Below are 17,247 nucleotides of genomic sequence, written 5' to 3' on the forward strand. Positions count from 1 at the left end.
CAACAGAGACAGATATATCAACAGAGACAGAGACAGATATATCAACAGAGACAGATATATCAACAGAGACAGATATATCAACAGAGACAGATATATCAACAGAGACAGAGACAGATATATCAACAGAGACAGAGACATCAACAGAGACAGATATATCAACAGAGACAGAGACATATATATCAACAGAGACAGATATATCAACAGAGACAGAGACATATATATCAACAGAGACAGAGACAGATATATCAACAGAGACAGATATATCAACAGAGACAGAGACATATATATCAACAGAGACAGAGACAGATATATCAACAGAGACAGAGACAGATATATCAACAGAGACAGATATATCAACAGAGACAGATATATCAACAGAGACAGAGACAGATATATCAACAGAGACAGAGACAGATATATCAACAGAGACAGAGACAGATATATCAACAGAGACAGAGACATATATATCAACAGAGACAGAGACATATATATCAACAGAGACAGAGACAGATATATCAACAGAGACAGAGACATCAACAGAGACAGATATATCAACAGAGACAGAGACAGATATATCAACAGAGACAGAGACATATATATCAACAGAGACAGATATATCAACAGAGACAGAGACATATATATCAACAGAGACAGAGACAGATATATCAACAGAGACAGAGACAGATATATCAACAGAGACAGATATATCAACAGAGACAGAGACAGATATATCAACAGAGACAGAGACATATATATCAACAGAGACAGATATATCAACAGAGACAGAGACATATATATCAACAGAGACAGAGACATCAACAGAGACAGATATATCAACAGAGACAGAGACATATATATCAACAGAGACAGAGACAGATATATCAACAGAGACAGAGACATCAACAGAGACAGATATATCAACAGAGACAGAGACAGATATATCAACAGAGACAGAGACATATATATCAACAGAGACAGATATATCAACAGAGACAGAGACATATATATCAACAGAGACAGAGACAGATATATCAACAGAGACAGAGACATATATATCAACAGAGACAGAGACATATATATCAACAGAGACAGAGACAGATATATCAACAGAGACAGATATATCAACAGAGACAGATATATCAACAGAGACAGATATATCAACAGAGACAGAGACAGATATATCAACAGAGACAGAGACAGATATATCAACAGAGACAGAGACATATATATCAACAGAGACAGAGACAGATATATCAACAGAGACAGAGACATCAACAGAGACAGATATATCAACAGAGACAGAGACAGATATATCAACAGAGACAGAGACATATATATCAACAGAGACAGATATATCAACAGAGACATATATATCAACAGAGACAGAGACAGATATATCAACAGAGACAGAGACAGATATATCAACAGAGACAGATATATCAACAGAGACAGAGACAGATATATCAACAGAGACAGAGACATATATATCAACAGAGACAGATATATCAACAGAGACAGAGACATCAACAGAGACAGATATATCAACAGAGACAGAGACATATATATCAACAGAGACAGAGACAGATATATCAACAGAGACAGAGACATATATATCAACAGAGACAGAGACAGATATATCAACAGAGACAGATATATCAACAGAGACAGAGACATATATATCAACAGAGACAGAGACAGATATATCAACAGAGACAGAGACATATATATCAACAGAGACAGAGACAGATATATCAACAGAGACAGAGACAGATATATCAACAGAGACAGAGACAGATATATCAACAGAGACAGAGACAGATATATCAACAGAGACAGAGACAGATATATCAACAGAGACAGAGACAGATATATCAACAGAGACAGAGACATATATATCAACAGAGACAGATATATCAACAGAGACATATATATCAACAGAGACAGAGACAGATATATCAACAGAGACAGAGACAGATATATCAACAGAGACAGATATATCAACAGAGACAGAGACAGATATATCAACAGAGACAGAGACATATATATCAACAGAGACAGATATATCAACAGAGACAGAGACATCAACAGAGACAGATATATCAACAGAGACAGAGACATATATATCAACAGAGACAGATATATCAACAGAGACAGAGACATATATATCAACAGAGACAGAGACAGATATATCAACAGAGACAGATATATCAACAGAGACAGAGACATATATATCAACAGAGACAGATATATCAACAGAGACAGAGACATATATATCAACAGAGACAGAGACAGATATATCAACAGAGACAGAGACATATATATCAACAGAGACAGAGACAGATATATCAACAGAGACAGAGACAGATATATCAACAGAGACAGATATATCAACAGAGACAGAGACATATATATCAACAGAGACAGAGATATCAACAGAGACAGAGACAGAGATATCAACAGAGACAGAGATATCAACAGAGACAGAGACATATATATCAACAGAGACAGAGACAGATATATCAACAGAGACAGAGACAGATATATCAACAGAGACAGATATATCAACAGAGACAGAGACAGATATATCAACAGAGACAGAGACATATATATCAACAGAGACAGATATATCAACAGAGACAGAGACATATATATCAACAGAGACAGAGACATCAACAGAGACAGATATATCAACAGAGACAGAGACATATATATCAACAGAGACAGAGACAGATATATCAACAGAGACAGAGACATATATATCAACAGAGACAGAGACAGATATATCAACAGAGACAGATATATCAACAGAGACAGAGACATATATATCAACAGAGACAGAGACATCAACAGAGACAGATATATCAACAGAGACAGAGACATATATATCAACAGAGACAGAGACATATATATCAACAGAGACAGAGATATCAACAGAGACAGAGACATATATATCAACAGAGACAGAGATATCAACAGAGACAGAGACAGAGATATCAACAGAGACAGAGATATCAACAGAGACAGAGACATATATATCAACAGAGACAGAGACAGATATATCAACAGAGACAGAGACAGATATATCAACAGAGACAGATATATCAACAGAGACAGAGACAGATATATCAACAGAGACAGAGACATATATATCAACAGAGACAGATATATCAACAGAGACAGAGACATATATATCAACAGAGACAGAGACATCAACAGAGACAGATATATCAACAGAGACAGAGACATATATATCAACAGAGACAGAGACAGATATATCAACAGAGACAGAGACATATATATCAACAGAGACAGAGACAGATATATCAACAGAGACAGATATATCAACAGAGACAGAGACATATATATCAACAGAGACAGAGACATCAACAGAGACAGATATATCAACAGAGACAGAGACAGATATATCAACAGAGACAGAGACATATATATCAACAGAGACAGAGACAGATATATCAACAGAGACAGAGACAGATATATCAACAGAGACAGAGACAGATATATCAACAGAGACAGAGACAGATATATCAACAGAGACAGATATATCAACAGAGACAGAGACATATATATCAACAGAGACAGAGACAGATATATCAACAGAGACAGAGACATATATATCAACAGAGACAGAGATATCAACAGAGACAGAGACATATATATCAACAGAGACAGAGACAGATATATCAACAGAGACAGATATATCAACAGAGACAGAGACAGATATATCAACAGAGACAGAGACAGATATATCAACAGAGACAGAGACATATATATCAACAGAGACAGAGATATCAACAGAGACAGAGACAGAGATATCAACAGAGACAGAGATATCAACAGAGACAGAGACAGATATATCAACAGAGACAGAGACAGATATATCAACAGAGACAGAGACAGATATATCAACAGAGACAGAGACAGATATATCAACAGAGACAGAGACAGATATATCAACAGAGACAGATATATCAACAGAGACAGATATATCAACAGAGACAGATATATCAACAGAGACAGATATATCAACAGAGACAGAGACAGATATATCAACAGAGACATATATATCAACAGAGACAGAGACATATATATCAACAGAGACAGAGACAGATATATCAACAGAGACAGAGACAGAGATATCAACAGAGACAGAGATATCAACAGAGACAGAGACAGAGATATCAACAGAGACAGAGACAGATATATCAACAGAGACAGAGACATCAACAGAGACAGATATATCAACAGAGACAGAGACATATATATCAACAGAGACAGAGACATATATATCAACAGAGACAGATATATCAACAGAGACAGAGACAGAGATATCAACAGAGACAGAGATATCAACAGAGACAGAGATATCAACAGAGACAGAGACAGATATATCAACAGAGACATCAACAGAGACAGAGACAGATATATCAACAGAGACAGAGACAGATATATCAACAGAGACAGATATATCAACAGAGACAGATATATCAACAGAGACAGAGACAGATATATCAACAGAGACAGAGACAGATATATCAACAGAGACAGAGACATATATATCAACAGAGACAGAGACAGATATATCAACAGAGACAGAGACAGATATATCAACAGAGACAGAGACATATATATCAACAGAGACAGATATATCAACAGAGACAGAGACATAGACATATATATCAACAGAGACAGAGACATCAACAGAGACAGATATATCAACAGAGACAGAGACAGATATATCAACAGAGACAGAGACATATATATCAACAGAGACAGATATATCAACAGAGACAGAGACATAGACATATATATCAACAGAGACAGAGACAGATATATCAACAGAGACAGATATATCAACAGAGACAGATATATCAACAGAGACAGAGACAGATATATCAACAGAGACAGAGACATATATATCAACAGAGACAGATATATCAACAGAGACAGAGACATATATATCAACAGAGACAGAGACATCAACAGAGACAGATATATCAACAGAGACAGATATATCAACAGAGACAGAGACATATATATCAACAGAGACAGATATATCAACAGAGACAGAGACATATATATCAACAGAGACAGAGACAGATATATCAACAGAGACAGATATATCAACAGAGACAGAGACATATATATCAACAGAGACAGAGACATATATATCAACAGAGACAGAGACAGATATATCAACAGAGACAGATATATCAACAGAGACAGAGACAGATATATCAACAGAGACAGAGACATATATATCAACAGAGACAGAGACATATATATCAACAGAGACAGAGACATCAACAGAGACAGATATATCAACAGAGACAGAGACATATATATCAACAGAGACAGAGACATCAACAGAGACAGATATATCAACAGAGACAGAGACATATATATCAACAGAGACAGAGACATATATATCAACAGAGACAGATATATCAACAGAGACAGAGACATATATATCAACAGAGACAGAGACAGATATATCAACAGAGACAGAGACAGATATATCAACAGAGACAGAGACATATATATCAACAGAGACAGAGACAGATATATCAACAGAGACAGAGACATATATATCAACAGAGACAGAGACATCAACAGAGACAGAGACATATATATCAACAGAGACAGATATATCAACAGAGACAGATATATCAACAGAGACAGAGACATATATATCAACAGAGACAGAGACAGATATATCAACAGAGACAGAGACATATATATCAACAGAGACAGAGACATATATATCAACAGAGACAGAGACAGATATATCAACAGAGACAGATATATCAACAGAGACATATATATCAACAGAGACAGATATATCAACAGAGACAGAGACAGATATATCAACAGAGACAGAGACATATATATCAACAGAGACATATATATCAACAGAGACAGAGACAGATATATCAACAGAGACAGATATATCAACAGAGACATATATATCAACAGAGACAGATATATCAACAGAGACAGAGACAGATATATCAACAGAGACAGAGACATATATATCAACAGAAAGATAAATATATCAACAGAAAGAGAGAGAAACACATACAGTTGAAGTAGGAAGTTTACACTTATGTTGGAGTCATTAAAACTAGTTTTTCATCCACTCCACAAATGTCTTTTTGAGAAGTCGGTTAGGACATCTACTTTGTGCATGACACAAGTAATTTTTCCAACAATTGTTTACACACAGATTATTTCACTTATAATTCACTGTTTCACAATCCCAGTGGGTCAGAAGTTTACATACATTAAGCTGACTGTGCCTTTAAACAGCTTGGAAAATTCCAGAAAATGATGTCATGGCTTTAGAAGCTTCTGATAGGCTAATTGACATCATGGGAAAATCAAAAGAAATTAGCCAAGACCTCAGAAAAAAAATTGTAGACCTCCACAAGTCTGGTTTATCCTTGGGAGCAATTTCCAAACACCTGAAGGTACCACGTTCATTTGTACAAACAATAGTACGCAAGTATAAACACCATGGGACCACGCAGCCGTTATACCGCTCAGGAAGGAGACGCGTTCTGTCTCCTAGAGATGAACGTACTTTGGTGCGAAAAGCGCAAATCAATCCCAGAACAACAGCAAAGGACCTTGTGAAGATGCTGGAGGAAGCAGGTACAAAAGTATCTATATCCACAATAAACAAGTCCTATATCGACATAACCTGAAAGGCCGCTCAGCAAGGAAGAAGCCACTGCTCCAAAACCGCCATAAAAAAGCCAGACTATGGTTTGCAACTGCACATGGGGACAAAGATCGTATTTTTTGGAGAAATGTCCTCTGGTCTGATGAAACAAAAATAGAACTGTTTGGCCATAATGACCATCGTTATGTTTGGAAGAAAAAGGGGGAGGCTGGCAAGCCGAAGAACACCATCCCAACCGTGAAGCACGGGGGTGGCAGCATCATGTTGTGGGGGTGCTTTGCTGCAGGAGGGACTGGTGCACTTCACAAAATAGATGGCATCATGAGGGAGGAAAATTATGTGGATATATTGAAGCAACATCTCAAGACATCAGTCAGGAAGTTAAAGCTTGGTCACAAATGGGTCTTCCAAATGGACAATGACCCCAAGCATACTTCCAAAGTTGTGGCAAAATGGCTTAAGGACAACAAAGTCAAGGTATTGGAGTGGCCATCACAAAGCCCTGACCTCAATCCTATAGAACATTTGTTGCAGAACTGAAAAAGCGTGTGTGAGCAAGGAGGCCTACAAACCTGACTCAGTAACACCAGCTCTGTCAGGAGGAATGGGCCAAAATTCACCCAACTTATTGTGGGAAGCTTGTGGAAGGCTAACCGAAATGTTTGACCCAAGTTAAACAATTTAAAGGCAATGCTACCAAATACTAATTGAGTGTATGTAAACTTCTGACCCACTGGGAATGTGATGAAAGAAAAGCTGAAATAAATCATTCTCTCTAATATTATTCTGACATTTCACATTCTTAAAATAAAGTGGTGATCCTAACTGATCTAAGACCAGGGAATTTTTTCTAGGATTAAATGTCAGGAATTGGGAAAAACCGAGTTTAAATGTATTTGGCTAAGGTGTATGTAAACTTCTGACTTCAACTGTATATATATACCTATATATCAACAGAAAGAGAAAAATATTTATCAACAGAGAGAGCGTGAGAGAGAGAAAGGAAGGAAGGAGAGTAAGTAGCAGAAAGAGATCAGGATTAGTGTTACCTCCGATATCCAGCATGGTCTCGTCTCCTGTCTGTAGGACCTGAAGAACAGGGGGGACCTTCTGCTTGGCCTCTATCAGCAGGGCCTTCAGATCCATCAGCACTGACTCATCTATAGGAGGGAACATTTCAAGGGTTGTGTTCAAGAAGATCCAAAAGGAAGAAAAGGACTGAAATAAGCGAGGAGCTACCTGGACTTATCCAAGCATCATTTTTATTTTCTGTTGCAAATTATTATTAGTATGTTTTTTTAAAAACATTTTCTGTTCATTAAGTACCCCAATTAAGTACCCCAATTAAGTACCCTAAATAAGTACCCTAATTAAGAACCCTAATTAAGAACCCTAATTAAGTACCAGGTGTTTTCTCTACAAATCTGTTTTAAGAGGCATCTGATACAACAGCCATGGATGCAGACTCCAGAACATGCAATGGAAACCACGATGATGGATAAATGTAGAGAATCAAGTGACGGCTTGTTTCTTACCACAGCCTTTGTTGATGAAAGTGGTGGCGATCCCAGTCTTCCCTGATCGACCGGTTCTACCAATCCTGTGGACTGGAACACAAAACAACAGTCACAGTGGATGAGTCTGATTATAGAGAGGGAATACATGAGAATTAGGGGGAACAATAACGTGCGCTTGAGGGGAGATATGAACAGAAATATGAGAAGAAATGGGGTAACATGTACTCTCTCTCTAGGCCAGGTTGCTCTCTCGCTCTAGGCCAGGTTGCTCTCTCGCTCTAGGCCAGGATGCTCTCTCTCTAGGCCAGGTTGCTCTCTCTCGCTCTAGGCCAGGTTGCTCTCTCTCGCTCTAGGCCAGGTTGCTCTCTCTCGCTCTAGGCCAGGTTGCTCTCTCTCGCTCTAGGCCAGGTTGCTCTCTCTCGCTCTAGGCCAGGTTGCTCTCTCTCGCTCTAGGCCAGGTTGCTCTCTCTCTCTAGGCCAGGTTGCTCTCTCTCGCTCTAGGCCAGGTTGCTCTCTCGCTCTAGGCCAGGTTGCTCTCTCGCTCTAGGCCAGGTTGCTCTCTCGCTCTAGGCCAGGTTGCTCTCTCGCTCTAGGCCAGGTTGCTCTCTCGCTCTAGGCCAGGTTGCTCTCTCGCTCTAGGCCAGGTTACTCTCTCGCTCTAGGCCAGGTTACTCTCTCGCTCTAGGCCAGGTTACTCTCTCGCTCTAGGCCAGGTTACTGTCTCGCTCTAGGCCAGGTTACTCTCTCGCTCTAGGCCAGGTTACTCTCTCGCTCTAGGCCAGGTTACTCTCTCGCTCTAGGCCAGGTTACTCTCTCGCTCTAGGCCAGGTTACTCTCTCGCTCTAGGCCAGGTTACTCTCTCGCTCTAGGCCAGGTTACTCTCTCGCTCTAGGCCAGGTTACTCTCTCGCTCTAGGCCAGGTTACTCTCTCGCTCTAGGCCAGGTTACTCTCTCGCTCTAGGCCAGGTTACTCTCTCGCTCTAGGCCAGGTTACTCTCTCGCTCTAGGCCAGGTTACTCTCTCGCTCTAGGCCAGGTTACTCTCTCGCTCTAGGCCAGGTTACTCTCTCGCTCTAGGCCAGGTTACTCTCTCGCTCTAGGCCAGGTTACTCTCTCTCTAGGCCAGGTTACTCTCTCTCTAGGCCAGGTTACTCTCTCTCTAGGCCAGGTTACGCTCTCTCTAGGCCAGGTTACTCTCTCTCAAGGCCAGGTTACTCTCACTCTAGGCCAGGTTACTATCTCTCTAGGCCAGGTTACTCTGAAGCACATTGTGGTAACTGCTGATTAAAAAGGGCTTTATCAAATCATTTTGATTGATTGATTTCTGACTGTAAATTGCTCTGGATAAGATTATTCTGTCAAATGACCAAAATGTAAAAAACGTTTTATTGATTGAGATGTGAAGTCTTACCATAGTTCTCTATCTCCTCTGGCATATCATAGTTGACCACGTGCTGTATAGCAGGGAAGTCCAGACCTTTAGACGCCACATCAGTAGCTACCAACACATCCTTCTTCCCTTCCTTAAAGGCCTCGATGGCCTTGGTACGCTCCTCCTGGTCTGGAAACACAGAGTGGGAATGAAATAGCACCCCTATTTAGGTAGTCACAGCAGGAGTTTCAGCACTAGGGCACATGTTAAGGGCAGGGGACTAGTGGTTGAGGTAGGAAAACTAGGGGGTTAGTGATCTTACCTTTTCCTCCGTGGATAGCCACAGCCTCCACTCCTTTTAGCAGGAGATATTCATGAATGGCGTCCACGTCTGCTTTCTTCTCAGCAAACATCAACACCTGGGAGACAGAACAACACTACCATCTTACCTTCTGATTAAACAACAACAACACTACCATCTTACCTTCTGATTAAACAACAACAACACTACCATCTTACCTTCTGATTAAACAACAACAACACTACCATCTTACCTTCTGATTAAACAACAACAACACTACCATCTTACCTTCTGATTAGACACACAACACTACCATCTTACCTTCTGATTAGACAACAACAACACTACCATCTTACCTTCTGATTAGACAACAACAACACTACCATCTTACCTTCTGATTAGACAACAACAACACTACCATCTTACCTTCTGATTAGACAACAACAACACTACCATCTTACCTTCTGATTAGACAACAACAACACTACCATCTTACCTTCTGATTAGACAACAACAACACTACCATCTTACCTTCTGATTAAACAACAACAACACTACCATCTTACCTTCTGATTAAACAACAACAACACTACCATCTTACCTTCTGATTAAACAACAACAACACTACCATCTTACCTTCTGATTAGACAACAACAACACTACCATCTTACCTTCTGATTAGACAACAACAACACTACCATCTTACCTTCTGATTAGACAACAACAACACTACCATCTTACCTTCTGATTAGACAACAACAACACTACCATCTTACCTTCTGATTAGACAACAACAACACTACCATCTTACCTTCTGATTAGACAACAACAACACTTCCATCTTACCTTCTGATTAGACAACAACAACACTACCATCTTACCTTCTGATTAAACAACAACAACACTACCATCTTACCTTCTGATTAAACAACAACAACACTACCATCTTACCTTCTGATTAGACAACAACAACACTACCATCTTACCTTCTGATTAGACAACAACAACACTACCATCTTACCTTCTGATTAGACAACAACAACACTACCATCTTACCTTCTGATTAGACAACAACAACACTACCATCTTACCTTCTGATTAGACAACAACAACACTACCATCTTACCTTCTGATTAGACAACAACAACACTACCATCTTACCTTCTGATTAGACAACAACAACACTACCATCTTACCTTCTGATTAGACAACAACAACACTACCATCTTACCTTCTGATTAGACAACAACAACACTACCATCTTACCTTCTGATTAGACAACAACAACACTACCATCTTACCTTCTGATTAAACAACAACAACACTACCATCTTACCTTCTGATTAAACAACAACAACACTACCATCTTACCTTCTGATTAAACAACAACAACACTACCATCTTACCTTCTGATTAAACAACAACAACACTACCATCTTACCTTCTGATTAGACAACAACAACACTACCATCTTACCTTCTGATTAGACAACAACAACACTACCATCTTACCTTCTGATTAGACAACAACAACACTACCATCTTACCTTCTGATTAGACAACAACAACACTACCATCTTACCTTCTGATTAGACAACAACAACACTACCATCTTACCTTCTGATTAGACAACAACAACACTACCATCTTACCTTCTGATTAGACAACAACAACACTACCATCTTACCTTCTGATTAGACAACAACAACACTACCATCTTACCTTCTGATTAAACAACAACAACACTACCATCTTACCTTCTGATTAAACAACAACAACACTACCATCTTACCTTCTGATTAAACAACAACAACACTACCATCTTACCTTCTGATTAAACAACAACAACACTACCATCTTACCTTCTGATTAAACAACAACAACACTACCATCTTACCTTCTGATTAGACAACAACAACACTACCATCTTACCTTCTGATTAAACAACAACAACACTACCATCTTACCTTCTGATTAGACAACAACAACACTACCATCTTACCTTCTGATTAGACAACAACAACACTACCATCTTACCTTCTGATTAAACAACAACAACACTACCATCTTACCTTCTGATTAGACAACAACAACACTACCATCTTACCTTCTGATTAGACAACAACAACACTACCATCTTACCTTCTGATTAGACAACAACAACACTTCCATCTTACCTTCTGATTAAACAACAACAACACTACCATCTTACCTTCTGATTAAACAACAACAACACTACCATCTTACCTTCTGATTAGACAACAACAACACTACCATCTTACCTTCTGATTAAACAACAACAACACTACCATCTTACCTTCTGATTAGACAACAACAACACTACCATCTTACCTTCTGATTAAACAACAACAACACTACCATCTTACCTTCTGATTAAACAACAACAACACTACCATCTTACCTTCTGATTAGACAACAACAACACTACCATCTTACCTTCTGATTAGACAACAACAACACTACCATCTTACCTTCTGATTAGACAACAACAACACTACCATCTTACCTTCTGATTAGACAACAACAACACTACCATCTTACCTTCTGATTAGACAACAACAACACTACCATCTTACCTTCTGATTAGACAACAACAACACTACCATCTTACCTTCTGATTAGACAACAACAACACTACCATCTTACCTTCTGATTAGACAACAACAACACTACCATCTTACCTTCTGATTAGACAACAACAACACTACCATCTTACCTTCTGATTAGACAACAACAACACTACCATCTTACCTTCTGATTAGACAACAACAACACTACCATCTTACCTTCTGATTAGACAACAACAACACTACCATCTTACCTTCTGATTAGACAACAACAACACTACCATCTTACCTTCTGATTAGACAACAACAACACTACCATCTTACCTTCTGATTAGACAACAACAACACTACCATCTTACCTTCTGATTAGACAACAACAACACTACCATCTTACCTTCTGATTAGACAACAACAACACTACCATCTTACCTTCTGATTAGACAACAACAACACTACCATCTTACCTTCTGATTAAACAACAACAACACTACCATCTTACCTTCTGATTAAACAACAACAACACTACCATCTTACCTTCTGATTAAACAACAACAACACTACCATCTTACCTTCTGATTAAACAACAACAACACTACCATCTTACCTTCTGATTAAACAACAACAACACTACCATCTTACCTTCTGATTAAACAACAACAACACTACCATCTTACCTTCTGATTAAACAACAACAACACTACCATCTTACCTTCTGATTAAACACACAACAACACTACCATCTTACCTTCTGATTAAACAACAACAACACTACCATCTTACCTTCTGATTAGACAACAACAACACTACCATCTTACCTTCTGATTAGACAACAACAACACTACCATCTTACCTTCTGATTAGACAACAACAACACTACCATCTTACCTTCTGATTAGACAACAACAACACTACCATCTTACCTTCTGATTAGACAACAACAACACTACCATCTTACCTTCTGATTAGACAACAACAACACTACCATCTTACCTTCTGATTAAACAACAACAACACTACCATCTTACCTTCTGATTAAACAACAACAACACTACCATCTTACCTTCTGATTAAACAACAACAACACTACCATCTTACCTTCTGATTAAACAACAACAACACTACCATCTTACCTTCTGATTAAACAACAACAACACTACCATCTTACCTTCTGATTAAACAACAACAACACTACCATCTTACCTTCTGATTAAACACACAACAACACTACCATCTTACCTTCTGATTAAACAACAACAACACTACCATCTTACCTTCTGATTAAACAACAACAACACTACCATCTTACCTTCTGATTAAACAACAACAACACTACCATCTTACCTTCTGATTAAACAACAACACACGTTTAGTAAATGAACATGACCTTGTCCTGGGCTAGAGAGGAAACAGAACAACTCAAAATACTAACTACACGTAAAGAAACCAGAGGTAGAAAGGTCAAACAGACAGTACTAACTAAAGGTCAAACAGACAGTACTAACTAAAGGTCAAACAGTACAAACTAAAGGTCAAACAGTACAAACTAAAGGCAGAGGACCTCTAACTTTGACCTCTACCTTTAGTTAGTACCGTGTTTGACCTCTACCTTTAGATAGTACCGTGTTTGACCTCTACCTATAGATAGTACTGTGTTTGACCTCTACCTATAGTTAGTACTGTGTTTGACCTCTACCTATAGTTAGTACTGTGTTTGACCTCTACCTATAGTTAGTACTGTGTTTGACCTCTACCTTTAGATAGTACTGTGTTTGACCTCTACCTATAGATAGCACTGTGTTTGACCTCTACCTATAGTTAGTACCGCGTTTGACCTCTACCTATAGATAGTACCGCGTTTGACCTCTACCTATAGATAGTACCGCGTTTGACCTCTACCTATAGATAGTACCGTGTTTGACCTCTACCTTTAGATAGTACCGTGTTTGACCTCTACCTTTAGATAGTACCGTGTTTGACCTCTACCTTTAGATAGTACCGTGTTACTAACCGGAGGAGGGGTCGTTACTAACCGGAGGAGAGGTCGTTACTAACCGGAGGAGGGGTCGTTACTAACCGGAGGAGGGGTCGTTACTAACCGGAGGAGGGGTCGTTACTAACCGGAGGAGGGGTCGTTACTAACCGGAGGAGGGGTCGTTACTAACCGGAGGAGGGGTCGTTACTAACCGGAGGAGGGGTCGTTACTAACCGGAGGAGGGGTCGTTACTAACCGGAGGAGGGGTCGTTACTAACCGGAGGAGGGGTCGTTACTAACCGGAGGAGGGGTCGTTACTAACCGGAGGAGGGGTCGTTACTAACCGGAGGAGGGGTCGTTACTAACCGGAGGAGGGGTCGTTACTAACCGGAGGAGGGGTCGTTACTAACCGGAGGAGGGGTCGTTACTAACCGGAGGAGGGGTCGTTACTAACCGGAGGAGAGGTCGTTACTAACCGGAGGAGGGGTCGTTACTAACCGGAGGAGGGGTCGTTACTAACCGGAGGAGGGGTCGTTACTAACCGGAAGAGGGGTCGTTACTAACCGGAGGAGAGGTCGTTACTAACCGGAGGAGAGGTCGTTACTAACCGGAAGAGGGGTCGTTACTAACCGGAAGAGGGGTCGTTACTAACCGGAGGAGGGGTCGTTACTAACCGGAAGAGGGGTCGTTACTAACCGGAGGAGGGGTCGTTACTAACCGGAGGAGGGGTCGTTACTAACCGGAGGAGGGGTCGTTACTAACCGGAAGAGGGGTCGTTACTGACCGGAGGAGGGGTCGTTACTAACCGGAGGAGAGGTCGTTACTAACCGGAAGAGGGGTCGTTACTAACCGGAGGAGGGGTCGTTACTAACCGGAGGAGAGGTCGTTACTAACCGGAGGAGGGGTTGTTACTAACCGGAAGAGGGGTCGTTACTAACCGGAGGAGGGGTCGTTACTAACCGGAAGAGGGGTCGTTACTAACCGGAGGAGGGGTCGTTACTAACCGGAAGAGGGGTTGTTAGGGTTCGTTTCGTTCGTCCTTGTCAATCATCATTGGCTCATTGGTGAAATTAGCATTATGACAATATATGTAATTAAAGTTGACAGAAGTTGACAAACAGGCACGCACGTTTCCGAGGAAGTTCTGCATCAAACAAAAGGTCTCAAGTTTTTTAATTAAACCGAAGTCCCGCCTTAGTGATGTCACGGACTACGTCATTACCTTTTTACTCCTGAGACCAAAACCCTGCATCCACAGCTATACAAACAGAGAGCTTCAGTGTTTATCTAAAAGATAGGCAATAAACGTCCCCTCCCCAAAGTTGATTTACTGTAGAATGTCTGACTAGTCTCTTATCTCCCACAATCCCCTGCAGAGTTCTGTCTCAGTCACACATTAATAAGAGGGGTCTTCTTTGTGTGTGTGTGTGTGAGTGTGTGTGTGTGTGTGTGTGTGTGTGTGAGAGTGTGTGAGTGTGTGAGTGTGCAAACAACTGTGGACCAAATCTTAAATTATATAATGAATATACAGTGGGGAGAACAAGTATTTGATACACTGCCGATTTTGCAGGTTTTCCTACTTACAAAGCATGTAGAGGTCTGTCATTTTTATCATAGGTACACTTCAACTGTGAGAGACGGAATCTAAAACAAAAATCCAGAAAATCACATTGTATGATTTTTAAATAATTAATTAGCATTTTATTGCATGACATAAGTATTTGATCACCTACCAACCAGTAAGAATTCCGGCTCTCACAGACCTGTTAGTTTTTCTTTAAGAAGCCCTCCTGTTCTCCACTCATTACCTGTATTAACTGCACCTGTTTGAACTCGTTACCTGTATAAAAGACACCTGTCCACACACTCAATCAAACAGATTCCAACCTCTCCACAATGGCCAAGACCAGAGAGCTGTGTAAGGACATCAGGGATAAAATTGTAGACCTGCACAAGGCTGGGATGGGCTACAGGACAATAGGCAAGCAGCTTGGTGAGAAGGAAACAACTGTTGGCGCAATTATTAGAAAATGGAAGAAGTTCAAGATGACGGTCAATCACCCTCGGTCTGGGGCTCCATGCAAGATTTCACCTCGTGGGGCATCAATGATCATGAGGAAGGTGAGGGATCAGCCCAGAACTACACGGCAGGACCTGGTCAATGACCTGAAGAGAGCTGGGACCACAGTCTCAAAGAAAACCATTAGTAACACACTACGCCGTCATGGATTAAAATCCTGCAGCGCACGCAAGGTCCCCCTGCTTAAGCCAGTGCATGTCCAGGCCTGTCTGAAGTTTGCCAATGACCATCTGGATGATCCAGAGGAGGAATGGGAGAAGGTCATGTGGTCTGATGAGACAAAAATAGAGCTTTTTGGTCTAACTCCACTCGCCGTGTTTGGAGGAAGAAGAAGTATGAGTACAACCCCAAGAACACCATCCCAACCGTGAAGCATGGAGGTGGAAACATCATTCTTTGGGGATGCTTTTCTGCAAAGGGGACAGGACGACTGCACCGTATTGAGGGGAGGATGGATGGGGCCATGTATCGCGAGATCTTGGCCAACAACCTCCTTCCCTCAGTAAGAGCATTGAAGATGGGTCGTGGCTGGGTCTTCCAGCATGACAACGACACAAAGCACACAGCCATGGCAACTAAGGAGTGGCTCCGTAAGAAGCATCTCAAGGTCCTGGAGTGGCCTAGCCAGTCTCCAGACCTGAACCCAATAGAAAATCTTTGGAGGGAGCTGAAAGTCCGTATTGCCCAGCGACAGCCCCGAAACCTGAAGGATCTGG

The 17,247-nt window shown here is 40.4% G+C and overlaps 1 protein-coding gene across 1 annotated transcript in view; it reads right to left on the minus strand.

Annotated features, from left to right (window-relative positions):
- ddx41 (DEAD-box helicase 41) overlaps positions 1–17,247 on the minus strand; it is a 30,115-nt gene that overhangs the window by 915 nt on the left and 11,953 nt on the right. The window contains exons 13-16 of the mRNA XM_071399780.1: positions 9,914–10,010; positions 9,631–9,780; positions 8,239–8,310; positions 7,753–7,863 (exon numbers count right to left, since the gene is read on the minus strand). Coding sequence (XP_071255881.1) covers positions 7,753–7,863; positions 8,239–8,310; positions 9,631–9,780; positions 9,914–10,010 — 430 coding nt within the window. The remainder of the gene's footprint in view (positions 1–7,752; positions 7,864–8,238; positions 8,311–9,630; positions 9,781–9,913; positions 10,011–17,247) is intronic.

Source organism: Salvelinus alpinus, chromosome 4, assembly GCF_045679555.1.
Source record: "Salvelinus alpinus chromosome 4, SLU_Salpinus.1, whole genome shotgun sequence".
Classification (NCBI taxonomy): domain Eukaryota; kingdom Metazoa; phylum Chordata; class Actinopteri; order Salmoniformes; family Salmonidae; genus Salvelinus; species Salvelinus alpinus.